This window comes from Aedes albopictus, unplaced genomic scaffold (genome assembly GCF_035046485.1).
Source record: "Aedes albopictus strain Foshan unplaced genomic scaffold, AalbF5 HiC_scaffold_690, whole genome shotgun sequence".
NCBI lineage: Eukaryota > Metazoa > Arthropoda > Insecta > Diptera > Culicidae > Aedes > Aedes albopictus.
Window position 1 is genome coordinate 8,568 of NW_026917521.1, and position 14,886 is coordinate 23,453.

At 43.6% G+C, this 14,886-nt stretch overlaps 1 protein-coding gene across 1 annotated transcript; it reads right to left on the minus strand.

Moving 5' to 3' along the window:
* Window positions 1-4,404: 4,404 nt before the first annotated feature.
* LOC109414179 (actin-interacting protein 1) lies at window positions 4,405-14,564 on the minus strand (the record flags this gene model as incomplete). The annotated part of the gene is given in 4 exon segments (XM_019687962.3): window positions 4,405-5,467; window positions 5,538-5,688; window positions 5,750-7,281; window positions 14,515-14,564. Coding segments are annotated over 4 exon segments (1,815 nt in total). The 3' UTR covers window positions 4,405-5,351.
* Between the last annotated feature and the right edge of the window lie 322 nt (window positions 14,565-14,886).

Genomic DNA, 14,886 nt, shown 5'->3' on the forward strand with positions numbered 1-14,886 from the left:
TGAAAAAACAAATTTCTGAGGCAGGTCACTGTATGTGACCTTATAATCAGAATACTTACCTAGTCGATGGCGCTCCCTCTCGCTGCGCCTCGCAGCGAAAAATTCGAAGATGGCACAGAATCGGTCGCTTACCGAAAAACATTTCCAATGATCGGAGATCGATTGGCAAGATATACTGCCGTGGATGCAGCCTCTGCCCAAACACGTTTATCGAGTCCCGAGTCTGCCAGCAAACATCGTGCCTTTTCCTCGATCGTACGATTCATCTTCTTTGATGACCTATTCTGCTGCGGATTGTACGGAACCCGTCCGCTCATGCCGTTTTCCGCTTTTCTTCAGAATATCTTGGAACTGCTGGTCATTATCAGTTCTCGTCTCATGCATCGTCAATTCACTGAACGCATCGGCATTGAATTTCAGGAAGTACGCAAGCGTACGCATCGACGATGCGATGTAGGTGATCCAGTACTTGCTGACGCCGTGGGACGACTTCTCTATCGATCCAAACAGGTCTGAATGGAATAACTCCAGCACATCCTTCGGCCGAGCTCCAGTCGGTTTGATTGACAACTTACGATACTTCCCTTCTTCACATGGCACTCAGCTCAGCATTGGTGATCCGTGGATTTCGATGCCACTGGCCGTGGTCAACCGCTTGACGCTGTCGATGTTGAGATGCGCCAACCGTCGATGTCAGTTCCAGGTTGATGTACGGTTGTGCAAAAAACGATTCATTCCGCTTAACAAGATCCAGTCTGTATAGACCATCCATCTCATTCCATCTATCTCATCCATCCGTGGAAATGACGTCACCTGTTGACTCGTGTTCAACTTCACACGCTTTAAAGGTAAACATGACTCGATATCCTTTCTTGCAAATCTCGCTCACAAACAGAGATCTGGAACACGATATCGAGATCAGTGTACGTACCATCTACACTGGCAGTTAGCTTCACGCTTTCAACTGCCGCCACTGGGATCTGCGCTGCATTGGCCACGTAGATTTGTCCAGACGACTTCTTGAAGAGGCGACTGCGATCGGCACATGTGGTGTCTTGCTCCAGAATCCAGGGTCCAGCTCTCCGTCTGCTGTACCGACTTATGCAGTGCCAGAAACGTCGCCTGCTTGTGACGACCAGAGAATCCGACGACCTTCGACTTCTATGGGCAATAGGATGCGAAATGATACACCTTCTCTCACTTGAAGCAGCGCACGTGTCTCCTTATTGTTGCTTTTCCTATTGCGTGCCTGCAATGCTCCGTCAGAATATGCATATCTTTCATCTCTTACGCAAGTCACATCTTGCAGGATCTTCGACTTGACTACAACCGCCGTTAATTGGACCCCAGGCTCGTCGAGCCTCATGATCATGGGTTCATACCGCCTCGGTAAACCCATCAGCAGGATCAGTGAAAGTCACTCGTCGTCCAACTTGAACTCGTTTTCTTCGAGCTTGTGGACATTATCTCGTCCAAATACTCTTCCACCGACAAACAATCTTCCAATACCAAACGCGTCAGTTTGCGTAGCAGGTTGATCCTAAACGTCCTGCCGCGCTCCTGGAATGCCGTTTTCAAACTTTACCACGCTTCCTGCACCGTCTTTGCCTTCTGAATCAGGCTGTAATTATACAATTCGATGCTGAGACAAATAATCGCGAGAGCTCGCGCTTCGCGTTCATCTCAGTGCCCTCTGGGAAGTACACCGTTCGCCACATTCCTTGGCAGACCATTACTATCCGTATGGCAAATGCCCACGAAACGTAGTTTTGGCGTCCTCTCAAGTTTTCCACCGGTATGAGAGACATACATACATACATACCTGAAAGTCTCGCCTGGAACATCCGGGTTGATTTCCTACCGCTACCGCTAGCTTCTTCACGTCGTCTTCTGTTACCATCGTGTTCGCTTCTGGCTTGATTCTCATTTCCGTTTTGGTTATCACCGCCTCCAGAACGCCTGGTTTTGTTTCTTCCGTCTTGAAACAATCGCGAGCGTGAAAACAAACTTTAAGTGAAAAACGTTTCCTCGGCGAGCAAACTTCGGTGAGTAAACTCGATTAATCGATAAGAGGAGCAAAACAAGAATGGTTTAATTCTACACATCCAATGCAGGTTAACTATGCAAGCAGAATCTTTACGTGCCCTGTTATGCTCAGGTTCACATACAACATGGCGACCGTATTTTTTCGTATATGGCGACCGTTACTAGTATATGTTCTTTTTAATTCTTCAATCACTTAACCTAATTTACAGCTCTTTTGTCCACTAAGGCACTGCGTGAGCGATCCCCATTGGAAGCTGTACTTACACTTTGTACAGCGCCTAAATGTATTCTATTCTAATTCAACTACAGCTTCCGCTCGATAACTGGGCTTTGTCGACAGTCCAGTAAGCGAGCGCCGCTCGATAACTGGACTGAGCTTCCGGAGCCGGAGGCTATTGTTATATTTTGTTTTGTTTACCGATTTGTAAAATGTGAGGTTATATTTCGCTTATTTTTGACAGATAAGTGCTTTTTAACTCGACTTTGCCCCAGTTATCGAGCGCCCAGTTAAAAAGCAGTCCAGTTAAAGAGCAGTCAGTTATCGAGCGGATGCTGTACATAAACCCCATGAGAACCTTTAAGGAATATCCCAGCTGTAGCCCCTGTAGAAAACCAAGAAGAAACTCTAGAAGAAAGCTCACTGAAATTTCGTGAAAAACTCCTTAAGAAATCCTTGGAGGAACTCTAGTAGAAATCCGAGGAATAACTCCTGTAGCTGCTCTGAAAGTAATTTCAAGATGAACATCAGAAGGAATCGCGTAAAATTACAAGAGAAATTCTGTAACAACTTCTACGATTTATCCCGATTTTTTTTTATAGAGAATTCGGGATATTTTCTGGTACAAATCCTACGAAAATTTCTTTAAAAAAAACGCAGGAGGGACTCCGGGAAAACCATACGAGGGCTCGCCGAGAAAAACTTCAGGATAAATCAGTCGAAATTCAGGAATCCTCGAAAAGAATGCTTGCAGGAATTCGAAGGTATACCTATCCGGCAAAATTTCCGAAAGGAATACCACGAAAAATACGGAAGGAACTTTGCAAGAATCCCTGTTACATAAAATTCTTTGATTATTTACTGTTCTCCAAGATTTTCCAGGTAGTGGATACCCCGGCTATAAGATACAACATGGCGACCGTATTTTCTCGTTCAGCGATATGGCGATCATTACCATCACCACAGTTTCTTTGTGCGGTAAAAACAATATTAGTGATTACGTTAAGATTAGCATCGTTGTGAAATTATTAAGGCAAAATGAGCTTTTTTAATGGATTTCTAAGTATACCCGGATAATCTTAGATTGTAAAATTAACATGTTTAAGTTCTAGTCGTTTGAATGCAGCTAAGTATGTAGCGTGTTTATGGTTGTAAATATTAGTTCAAAGATTGTTAGTGAGACCGATGATTGATTATTCACTGATGAGCATAATTAAAAAATCCAATGAAAAACTCGTACTAATTTAGGAAGCCCATGTAAATCAAACCGTTGATGAAATTTAAACACTAATAATCGTCCTCTAGAGCACCGTTGATTTTCTGCGAATTTGTCAGTCGTCAGAAGGCGGTTAGGCTGAAAACTCCCATTGACGAACTATTTCTTGGAGTTTTTTTTTCAGGTAATTTTTAATTCCACAATTTTTCCCGGTTTTACCACAAATACACTCAGTACAATATTACAAATTATGCTCAACTGACGAATCTGATCAACCTCACAGGCATAGATTTCGAGTGTGTACATACAATGTAAATCTTAATTATTCTCAATTAGCTGTAATAGGTATAGAGACGCGTGCTCTGTGTAAGGATTACGAGTAATTTCGTGTGTAAGCTTTAGGTAATGAAATTAGAATGATCGAATTTTTGGCTTTCCATATAGCATAGAAACAACGTCATTACGCTTCGAGGAAAAAAATAACATGCAAAACGCTAAAACAGGACTTGGTAAATGCAAAATCAAACATTTTTTCGTCCATTTTGTTTTGTAATCTATCTTTTCTCTAGGAATTAACTTTTCTACTAATTTTACTTGTTAGTTGACTCCATGTGTACTTTAGATTAAGGAAAAACGATCAGCTATTCGCTTGCTATTGCTTTTGGCAATGCTTTTGGAATTGTTCAGATGTCTGGGATTGATCGTGAAACGGAACAATAAGTGGTATATATTTCGGCAGGATAACATTAGACAAATTAGAAACGGTTGATAAATAGTGTAAACGGACCAGAGGACAGGATTCTGAAATACGATACGTTAATGTTGTTCATTTGCTATAATTATAATTTGTATTTCGCAAAAATATAGACGAAATGAGAAAAAAAACATGGATTGTCATCGAATTGAATAACTTCGAACGTTTCCCTGCAGTTGGTATTGTTTCAATGTTTTGTATTTATCTTATAAATATGTATAATTCGTTTCGATACAATGTGTCACACAGACAAGGAACACGATCAAAATCGGTCGGTTTCCCCTCCATTCAATTACACTTATAAAAAGCCATCCAAAAACTAGTTGAAACAGAAAGAAAGTACGATATCAAATGCCTTTGAGAGAGTGCTTTGTGGGTTAGTACAAATGTCACAATTTTCCGAAAGCCAAGATTGTGAGTAACAAAACCAGCTCCGTCTGTGGAAAATCTCACAACAACGACAACGGCTGGTAGTTGGACGTGCAATGGAGGTATGAAACGAACTGAAATCACTCTAATCTTCATCATCAGCAACTGATTGCAGTGTCACATCAAAACGAACAAAAACCTGATTAAATATGTCGACCCTAAAAATGCATTACTGGGGAAGGCCTCGCTCAACGATTTCTTCGGCTATTTCGTACTACACACAAAGTTGTTGTAATTGGTATATCGCTTTCAGCGCTTTTGAAAGCGATATCAACACTTTGATAAATTACTGCATGCAAATAAATAATAGCGTTCGAAGCCTTTTTTTCTCTTACCTCTCTTTGCTAACTTTTTTTTCGCTTTTGTATGTCATCCTTGCATCAACATCAACAGCAGCATTTATTTTTTGATGTTCGATGTCACGTTATTTCCCTTCGCTATTGCTACACTGCTATGTCGACTACTGCACCCTAATCACGACCATCATTATCAACGCAACGAACGAAAAAATCTCTAACACAAAACTACTTAGAAGCCAATCCCAAGCAAAATGTATGGTTTTATTATGGTATCATCAGCAGTTACATGGCTACCATGACCCTAATAAAACCTTAAATTTCACTCAGAACTAGCGCCTTGCTGAACATAATGATTTCGTCGCAGTAGGCATTGGCTTTAGATTCACACCCTTAAGCGCCAGTCTCTGTAATGTTCCATACCTTGGTGTTGCAGTCTTGTCCCGTGGAGATCAGCGTCTCGTTGTCGAGCCAAACCAGACCGGTGATTTGCGACTGAGGGTGGGCATCTGATCGGGAGCAAAAAATGATATTACTAATCTATCCATCCCGTAAGTACTAAGTCTTCCAACAACTTACTCTTGATGATGGTATGCTTGGCGGGGCTGTTCACGTACCAGATGATGATGGTGGTATCGAGGGAACCGCTGGCCACCAGCAGCGAGTTGGGCGAGAAGGCCACACAGTTGACGCGAGCGTTGTGGAAGCCCCATTCCTGTTTGTGGGCAGGCTGGAAGAGCAGAAGAATGTTACTTCATCGTTCTATTATACATCAACTAAATTTAACTTACCTTATACTCCGGTACGCTGTACAAGATAACCTTCCGGTTGGCATCGCACGCCACCAGCAGCTTATTGTCCGGAGAATACTTGCAATCCGTCACCGGACCCAGGTGGTCCACTTCCAGCTTGGGGCTCAGCTGCGTCCCGTTCAGGCTGAAAACGTGCACTTTGTTGTCGTTTCCACCGACGGCGACGTCCAACGTTTCCGCGTTGATGCTGACGCTGCTCGATTCAAAGTTGATCGGAATCGATCCCACCTTCCGCCCGTCCTGCAGTACGGTCACATCCTTCACGCATCCAACCACGGTGATGTTACCCTCCTTCAGAATGTCCATCCCTCTCGGTTGACAGCTGAGCTTAGCATCCACACCCGTGTACTGGTTACCCTCGATACTGATCTGCTTGATCGAGTCATCGATACCGGCCGTGTAGACGAAATCTCCGGAAGCACGGATATCGTTAATCTGGTTGCCGTGACCGACGCCTCCAACCCGGTCATTCGTTCCGGAACCGGAATTCCAGTTCGTCACGGCACCATCGTGACTAGCAGTGTAGATCGTGCTGCGATCGTCACTTAGGGTAAGAGCGGTAATCGGTTTGTTATGACCCTTGACCACCCGCAGCGGTTTGGTGGGATTATTTACATCGAGGTAGTTGATAAAACCAGACAGCGATACGGAAAGCAGATGCTCTCCTTGCCACAGGCAAGACACTTGCTGATCGTCGATCGTTGTTCCCATCGGGAACTCACTGATCAACGTGCGGCTTTCCACATCCCAGAGTTTACACGTTTTGTCTCCGGAACAGGTAAGCAGCTGAGTTCCATCCGGTTTCCAGGCAACACCGTACACACCACCTCCATGAGCTGGGGATCCGAACTCGCCCTTCAACTCGGAAGTAGTTCCATCATACAAGAACACCTTACCATCGAATCCAGCCGAGGCAAACAAATGGCCGCTCGGAGAGTATCGGACCGCCTGCACGAACCTAGTGTGATCCTGCTTGGTCATCTTGAACTTGAACGGGGGTCCCTCGAACACCCCAATGGTGTTATCCTCGCTACCGGTAATAATCCGGAACGGCCGAGCAGGTCTAAAATCACACGAGTTGATCGGTTTCGACTGACCGGAGATCTCCCCGACCGAGGTACCGGTATCGGCCATGAACACATGCCCGAACCGCTCCCTTCCCTCACCAACGATTACAATCCTCTGGCTGTCCGGTGACCAGCTGATGTCCTTGATCGGACCCCCGATCGGCTGGAACTCATTCTTCAAAATGTGCTCCTTGTTGACCGTATCCCAGATACGGATCTTCCCCGACTGATCACCAGAAGCGATGTAGAATCCACTCGGCGAGTATTTGGCCACGTTCACCTGGCACGAGTGTTCCGTGTAGATGTCGGCGATTTCCGGATTCTCGATGTTCCGGATGATCACCGAATGGCCGTTGGTGTACAGGAAGTTCTTGCCCTTAGGGTCGCTGCCGAGCACGATCGGTTGGCCTCGTTGCGTTCGGGGCAACGTGGCATAGATGAATTCTGGTGAGGATGAGAGAAGTTGAAGGAAGATATTGTATTAGACTTGATACGAAATAAATTAGAATTAGAATAAGAAAAGAATAAGCTATCGAATGGTCACAGTAACTTAGGTCCAATACCAAGATACCCAAAAAAACAAAAATAACGTGTAATGCAAAAGATTTGAGCACATCACTTCTTCTCTAAACTTAGTAGAAAATACATTAAGAGCAAGTAACCCTTATAAGCATTTTAAGAACGACTCAAGAACTTGATAGCACGTTAATGGCATTCGCAAACCGAAATACTTAAAAAGATCATATATTCTAATGCCACTGCAAAAGTCCACCTCGGAGAGTAAGCATTGTCCTAGTTGAGACATCATGCCAAGCAACAGACAAATATGGATAGCAATTCTGGAATTTCTGAAGGATCTCCTCCTGTGATTTTTTTTTCGAAAATAAATACAGGGATTCTTTCAGTGATTCTTGTCAAGGTTCCTCCAGGGCTTTATCTAGGAGATCCACTTATCCTGGGTCTCCAGTTGGCCTAGTGGTTAAGGCTATGGATCGCCAATCCGGAGACGGCGGGTTCGATTCCCGTTCCAGTCGGGAAAATTTTCTCGACTCCCTGGGCATAGTGTATCATTGTACTTGCCTCACAATATACAAATTCATTCAATGGCAGGCAAAGAAAGCCCTTCAATTAATAACTGTGAAAGTGCTCAAAGAACACTAAGTTGAAGCGAGGCAGGCCAAGTCCCAGTGGGGACGTAGAGCCATACAAAAAAAAAATCCACTTATCCTCCGGATTTTTTTTCAGGAATTCCTCCAGGGATTGTTTTAGGAACTCCACCAGCGATTCAACTAACAATTCACAGAAGAATCTCTCGGAATTCCTCCCGGTATTCCTCCTGGAATTCCTCCTATGATGCAAGAATTTCCACTGGTAGTCCTCCAGGAATTGCTTCCGGGATTCCTCTAAGATATAAAATTTAAATGCTAACTAGCACCGCTATGTCTGGGTTGCGCGACGTCATAATCCATTGGTGCATTCTAAATTTACTATAAAAAAATCTCTATAAATAATAAGCACCCCGATGTACGACAGATATAAACTGTACATGCTCATTAGCGCCACCTAATGACAGAGTTCCGAATCAAATGGCTCATAAATCGTGAATGTTTACCCTACCGAACAACTTCAAAGACACCAGCTTTCTAAGAAATCAGGATCCTGAGATATATGAGATATACTGCCCATGATCGCATATCAGTCCCATCTTTGCTGGGTTTCCTATTCATATGGGACAATTATGCGATCATAGGTAGTATAATACTTGTATGCTCACTAGCGCCGCCTTGTGATGAAGTATCAAATCAAACGGTTCATCATATGTAAGCCCCTGCCCAAGCAAACAACTTTGCCGAAGACACCAACTCTACTAGAAGTCAAGAGCTTCCCAACTAACATTTTCAGCGCTATAAGCTTCAGTCATTTGCTTTCTGTTGTATGACAATCGAGTTGAAGCAGTCAACGCTGAATAAAAGGGAAGCTTGTCAAATATAAACCATAAGCTAATACATGGCTGTAAAACAAGCACCATACAGCTACCAAACTCTGTTTTCAGAAATCAATCACTTGTCACTAGGTTTGCCTTTACTGCACTCTATTCCAACTCCGGGAGATTTCCTGGGTGCTGAGTAACAAAACAGTTGCTACTATACAATACAATTCTCAACACTGACAAATCGACAAACCAGCAGCGCTTTGAAGGCCGTTTTGCGGTATCATTACAGCTAGAAGCTGTAATAAAGAAACTGTTGGTATACCAAGACGGCTTGTCGGATGTAAAGATTATTGTCAAAACAAACTTTAAGCCGGTTATATAGCTACTACACGAATAATTTACAGCTATCCATCTATGTGCTGTGAAATTATTTGGGTTGCTTTTATTGCACTTTAATCTAGCTCCGGAAGATTTACTGGAGGCTGTGCAAATTGAATAATAGTCCCAACCAATGAACCAGCTGCTTTTATACAGTACGTTTTGTAATGTTGCCAAATACACAAACCAGCAGCGCTTCGTAGATGTTTAAAGAACATTCTTTCAGCTAGAAGCTGCGATGAAGAACCTGTTGTCGCAACCACCCAGCTTGTTCAATGTCAACATTATTGAATTTGACGTTTCACAAGCTTTTGCAGCAAGATGAAGTTGGGTAAGGTTTCTTGTGGCACAATTATAAAGCCTTATCTGGAGTAAAACAAAACTTGCTGTTTTCTATGCTATTTATATATAGCAGTGTTGGCAGCGAAGACATCATCGGGACCAGTGGATACGGAGATCGGGAGTTCGATTCCAAGTAGCGGCAAGTACTTTAATGATTCAATTTTAAAAGCAATATTTCCAGTTCCACATGTATTGCGTCACGGTATCCATAAACAAATTATTATATTTAATCTATAATTTAGGGATGCCGTATAACTACTATTTAATAACTGGGAAAAGGCTGAAAGAGCGCCTTGTTATTCAGTTAGTGGTTACATAGGATCCGAGAAAAGAGCTATTATGACTAGGTGCATAAAAGCTGCTCGCACAGCATATACACGTGGATTAAGTTCGCCAGATTCATTGGTATAGGGCTAGAAGTTTCCGTCCATATGTACAACAAAGTAACTCAGCATCAAGCCGTATTGAGGACGCTTTGTTGACGTTTACATTCACAATAAATGTTAGTTGGGGTATGACTTCTGGTTGGTGGCGTTATTGCTAGACTCATCAGCGGAATATTAATTATGAGTCCATGATCATGGGTTTGGAGGCTTCTAGAGCGAATCTAACGTCGGATGTTGTCAAAACAAAGATCCTACAAGATGTCACGATGGAAAGAGCTCCGAAGACATGTAGCAATGACGGGGTTCTCTACCCTCGCGAGACGGAGCGAAGCACGTATCCAAGTAAATCGAAAAGATCAGAGAAGAAGCCGAAGGCAGAGAAGGCGTGTTTCAACTGCGGCATTTCGCTGCCAAATGCCCGGAGTGCAATAGCTCAAAACCGAAAGGGCTGTGTTGCAGCATCTTCAAGATGGAAGACGTTAAAAACGACGCCTGATATTACGACTCGCGAGCAAGTGTCACATGGCGCGAACAAATCAAGGATTTACCAACGAGAAGATTTTGGAGCACAACGAAGGAACATGGTCTCTGGAGTTGATGAAGATGGACTATATCGTCTGGTCCAGCCGGAAAGGACATTTCTGGCCAACGGGATCGAACTATGACATCGCCGGTTGGGTTACCTTCTTCTTCCGAAGGTGTCGAGTTCCCAACCGAGCGGGTGGCGGATTGCGTGACGTGTTTGGAAGGCAAGCAAGCCCGTCTACCATTCCGGTCAAATGAAACTAGGTCATCGGAAGTACTGTACCTGGTGCCTTCCGACCCGTGCGGTCCGATAGAGATGCCGTTGTTGGGTGGCAGACGTTATGTTCCACATTCGTGGATAAAGCGACCAAGCGTTTTGTTGTATATTTCCTGCGGACAAAAAACCAGATGTTTGAAGCGTTCAAATTTTTACAAGCGAAGGCGGAGCGTCAAACTTGTAAGAAAAGCAAGATTCTTCGAACCGACAATGGGCTAGAATACGTCAACGAAGAATTCCGCAAGGCCTTGGAGAAAGATGGAATCCGTCATCAGAAAACATGTCCGTATATTCACACCAGAGCAGAATGGTACCGCGGAAAGGATGAATCACACCTTGGTGGAGGAAACTTGATGTCTATTGAATGAAGCGTATTTGAAGCAGTGTTGGTAAACTCACACTCATGAACCGCTCCCTCGTGAGCAAACTCGCACGCGATTCTGAATCGTTTTCTCACGCGCGAGAATTTCATGCAAAATCTCGCACTCACGAGTCAAGCGCCGAAATCTCGTTCGCTTGTAAAACGAATCCAAATCAATTTGAACGGCATTCAATGTTGTTGTACGCTAGATTTGCTTTTGTTCTATCACACAATCCTAAAAACTTCGATGTAAACATTAAGAACACCAAGAAATAAAGAAATGAGTGAAATCATGAGTCAACTCATGCATGATTTTTTCGGCGGTGAGTTTGGTGAGTCAAGAATCGCAACCATGAGATTTGAGAATTTGAGTTTTTACCAACACTGATTTGAAGAAAGAATTTCGGGCAGAAGCGGTGCCGACGGCAGCGTATCTGGCAAACCGTTCTCCAACTAGGTCCATCGGAGGAAAAACCCAGAAGACATGTGGACCGGATGGAAACCAAACTTGAAGCATCTGTGGATTTTAGAATGTCCCGAAGATTAAGCGTATGAAGTTCAATTCGAAGGCCGTAAAAGGTATACCTGATGCTGTGAAGATATCAAGGGCTACTGTGTGTATGATCTATACCGGAAGTGTTTCATGATAAGCAAAGACGTTGTTGTGGGCAGCGAAAGTGTTGGCGATAGCATAGCCACGTGCGTTCAAGAAACTGCTCAAGTCGAATTCATAGAGCTGTTGACGATATCGTAACCAACTTTGACGATGACGAAAAAGCCAACAACAACACATTAAAAACGTCCAGTTATGATTTCGAAAACGCTTGCAGCGACGAGCTCCCACCGCAACTAAGAAGATCAGTTGAAGTAAGTCAACAAGGGTTGAGGCGCAGCGGTCAGGAGCGCACTTGTCCAGGCTAGTACATATAGTGATTACATTACGATTCCTATTCTGGCGATGTTCTTTCCTCCCAGAAATTCTTCCATCGATCGTCAGGATAACCCACAAACCTATGACGAGGTCATGCGGTGACTCAGTCAAGCCGCGTATGGAACGAAAAACATGACGATCGTTGGTAGACATCTGTTTGTATTGCATCATCGATGGAGGCAAGATTCTGTTTGTGACAAATTATGTGGACGACCTACTAATTTTTACGAACGATCGCGCTTTGAAGATGAAGCTGAAGCAATATCTGATGAAGAAGTTCGATATGAAGGGTCTTGGAGAAGCAACGGACTGCGGAGTAATTCCGAGCAAAGTCTAACAACAAAATGATAGCAAATCGAAAACTTGATTTGTATTCAGCAGCAAATTAATATCACATTTTGATTTCGTTTTGCTGTCACTTCAAACTATTAGAAATATTAAGTTTTTATGTTATTTCAAAACTTCTGGGCAACCTTGTATAATAACTCTAAGAATATAGCATTAGTGCAATTATCTTGTTGCATTGAAGTTTTTATATCAATCGAAAAACCCCAATATTTAACGATATTTCAATTTTTTCGTATTGATAGCAAAAACAGTTATCAATTTGCTATCACTGATAGCAGGAATTGTTATAATTGCTGTGACGGGAATATTTTTCTGCTCTCATTTTAGATGTTTTAATCGTTAAAACGACCAAAACGACAACAACTCGAGTTATCATAATTTGCAATATCCCAACATCAAAATTTGTTTTTAATTTGTTGTCAGACTTTGCTCGGGATACGTGCAACTAAACAGACCTTTTTTTTATGACCATGGAAAAACAATAAGATATTGAATGGTCACAGAGTCTTTGGTCCAATTAACGAAACCAAACAACTGTTAAAGCAAAAGGATTCAGTATTTCAACTTCTATAAACTTAGCAAAAATCACTTGTTATGAAAGTCACGTAAATCTTAAGATCTTTTTGAGAAAGATAGCACGTGTGGATTTTCTTGAAATCCGAAAAAAAACTGACTTGTTCAGTAAACTCTACTGATCATCAGCAGCGTATCCGCTGTAATTCAGCATTTTACCGAAAATTCAGCAAAATTTTGCTTAAAGCGTTTGGTATGTAGCCCAAGAATCTTACTTTCGCAAGGGGAATTTCTATCTAGGAAACCTTTTGAAGTCGGTGTTCGTTATTTGCAGTAAAAATATAATAGAAAACACATGTGCCATGCCTCGAGCATGTGTGCTTGTCAACAAAGCAATTGCCGGTACAATCGTCTCTGAACTAATTACCAGAATTACAACTTAAGTATCTGCTGGGAATCTCAACAGGAAAATGTATATTGTTTGCGTTATTTACTGCATGATGAGCCATTCCCTAATCCTAATACCCTTACACGCTCACGAAAACGCAAGAAACCCTTAGGTACATCACGCGTAGCAGCCCATCATCGCCTGCTACGCCCTATCGATGTTTCTTTATCAGATAAGCTTCGCTGAACATCGCATCGCCGGTGCCCGTCCCGTCTGAGCGCTGGCTGGCCACCATCGTCGCCTACCGCGATTGACTCTTACTAAGCACCGCCGCGCCAATCGTCATCGACATCCGTTGCGCTTCGACGGATTCTCCTCGCTGGCTGTCGCGATCCATTTTTATCACTGCGTGCGCTTTCTGAGTGTGTTCGACTCGAATCGAACAGCCAGCCAAGCGCTCCCTCCAACCAAGGGGAGAAATTAGGTGGTTGTTTTTCTTTTCGCCGGTTTGCATCGCAACAAAACTGCGCTAGCCGGAGGCGACCACGGCAGAAATAAATGGATCGGGGAGACGGCGGCGATGTCGAAATAGTTTCACACAGTTGGGGCCACCCGAGTGAAGGAAATCTAAATCGCAGCACGCTATTTGGAGTGCACGGAGCCGGCGGAGTAGGCGGTTTATTTTTAACCTTGCTCTGCGTGTTCTGTGACACGGCACTTCCGCCTACTACGGTCACTTTTACCAATACACCGTTGCGTAAACGATCGGCCGGTGGCGGTCTGTGCATTTTACTGACGTTCTTCATATATTGTTACCGTATGTGCAGCGGTCGCTCTGATTTTCCGCTGCCCGTGGCCTGCTGCGTTGAAGCGCGCGGCTGGGTGGGTGGCAGTGGAGAAGAACAGAATAAAGAATGGTGTGCTACATGCACTCTAATGTGAATCATGATCATCATCTAATGAAAAATGGGAGGAAAGTGGAATGATGAGGAGGGGTTCAATGCCACGGTTTTTTATCGACGCATACTGCGATGGCGGAACCTTTGGGGCGATCATTCACTGGTAATGGAAGGCGTTGGATTTTAATTTTTACTTTTTTAGGAAATAAGACATCGATAGTGTCGACCTTATGATTCATTATTGCACAAGCAGCCGGTTTTTCGACACGGCGACGGCGACCACCACCACCAACAAGAATGTTGGGTGTTGGTTGATTCACTTTTTTTCCACTCGTCATCATCGCCATCATTTTATCGGAGGAGAAATTCCAAATTTGGGAATCTGATTATACTTACTGTTAGAGTATGCCATGGTTTTTGGGCAGCTTCTATCCAACCACTTCCAACAGGGGGGCTACTATGATCTGGACTGATGCAGCTAGAGAAATCACCGGTTTTTAAAACACTTCCGATTAGAATAACGCCGGAACAAACGGACACCCGCTACGTTTCTGCTTGTTTCAAAACCGTAAATTCTTTTCGCTAATAAATGCACGGCAAACACTCGGCTTCTGCTGCTGACCCACTGCTTGTAGTAACAACACAACCGACGGACGACGTTTCCTTTTTTGGCATAAAATGTACGATACGCGCGGCGGGGCGGACGATGCGATCTGTTCCAGACACACTGATGGATGTACGACGAGCCAGAGCGACCTGAGCAGATTC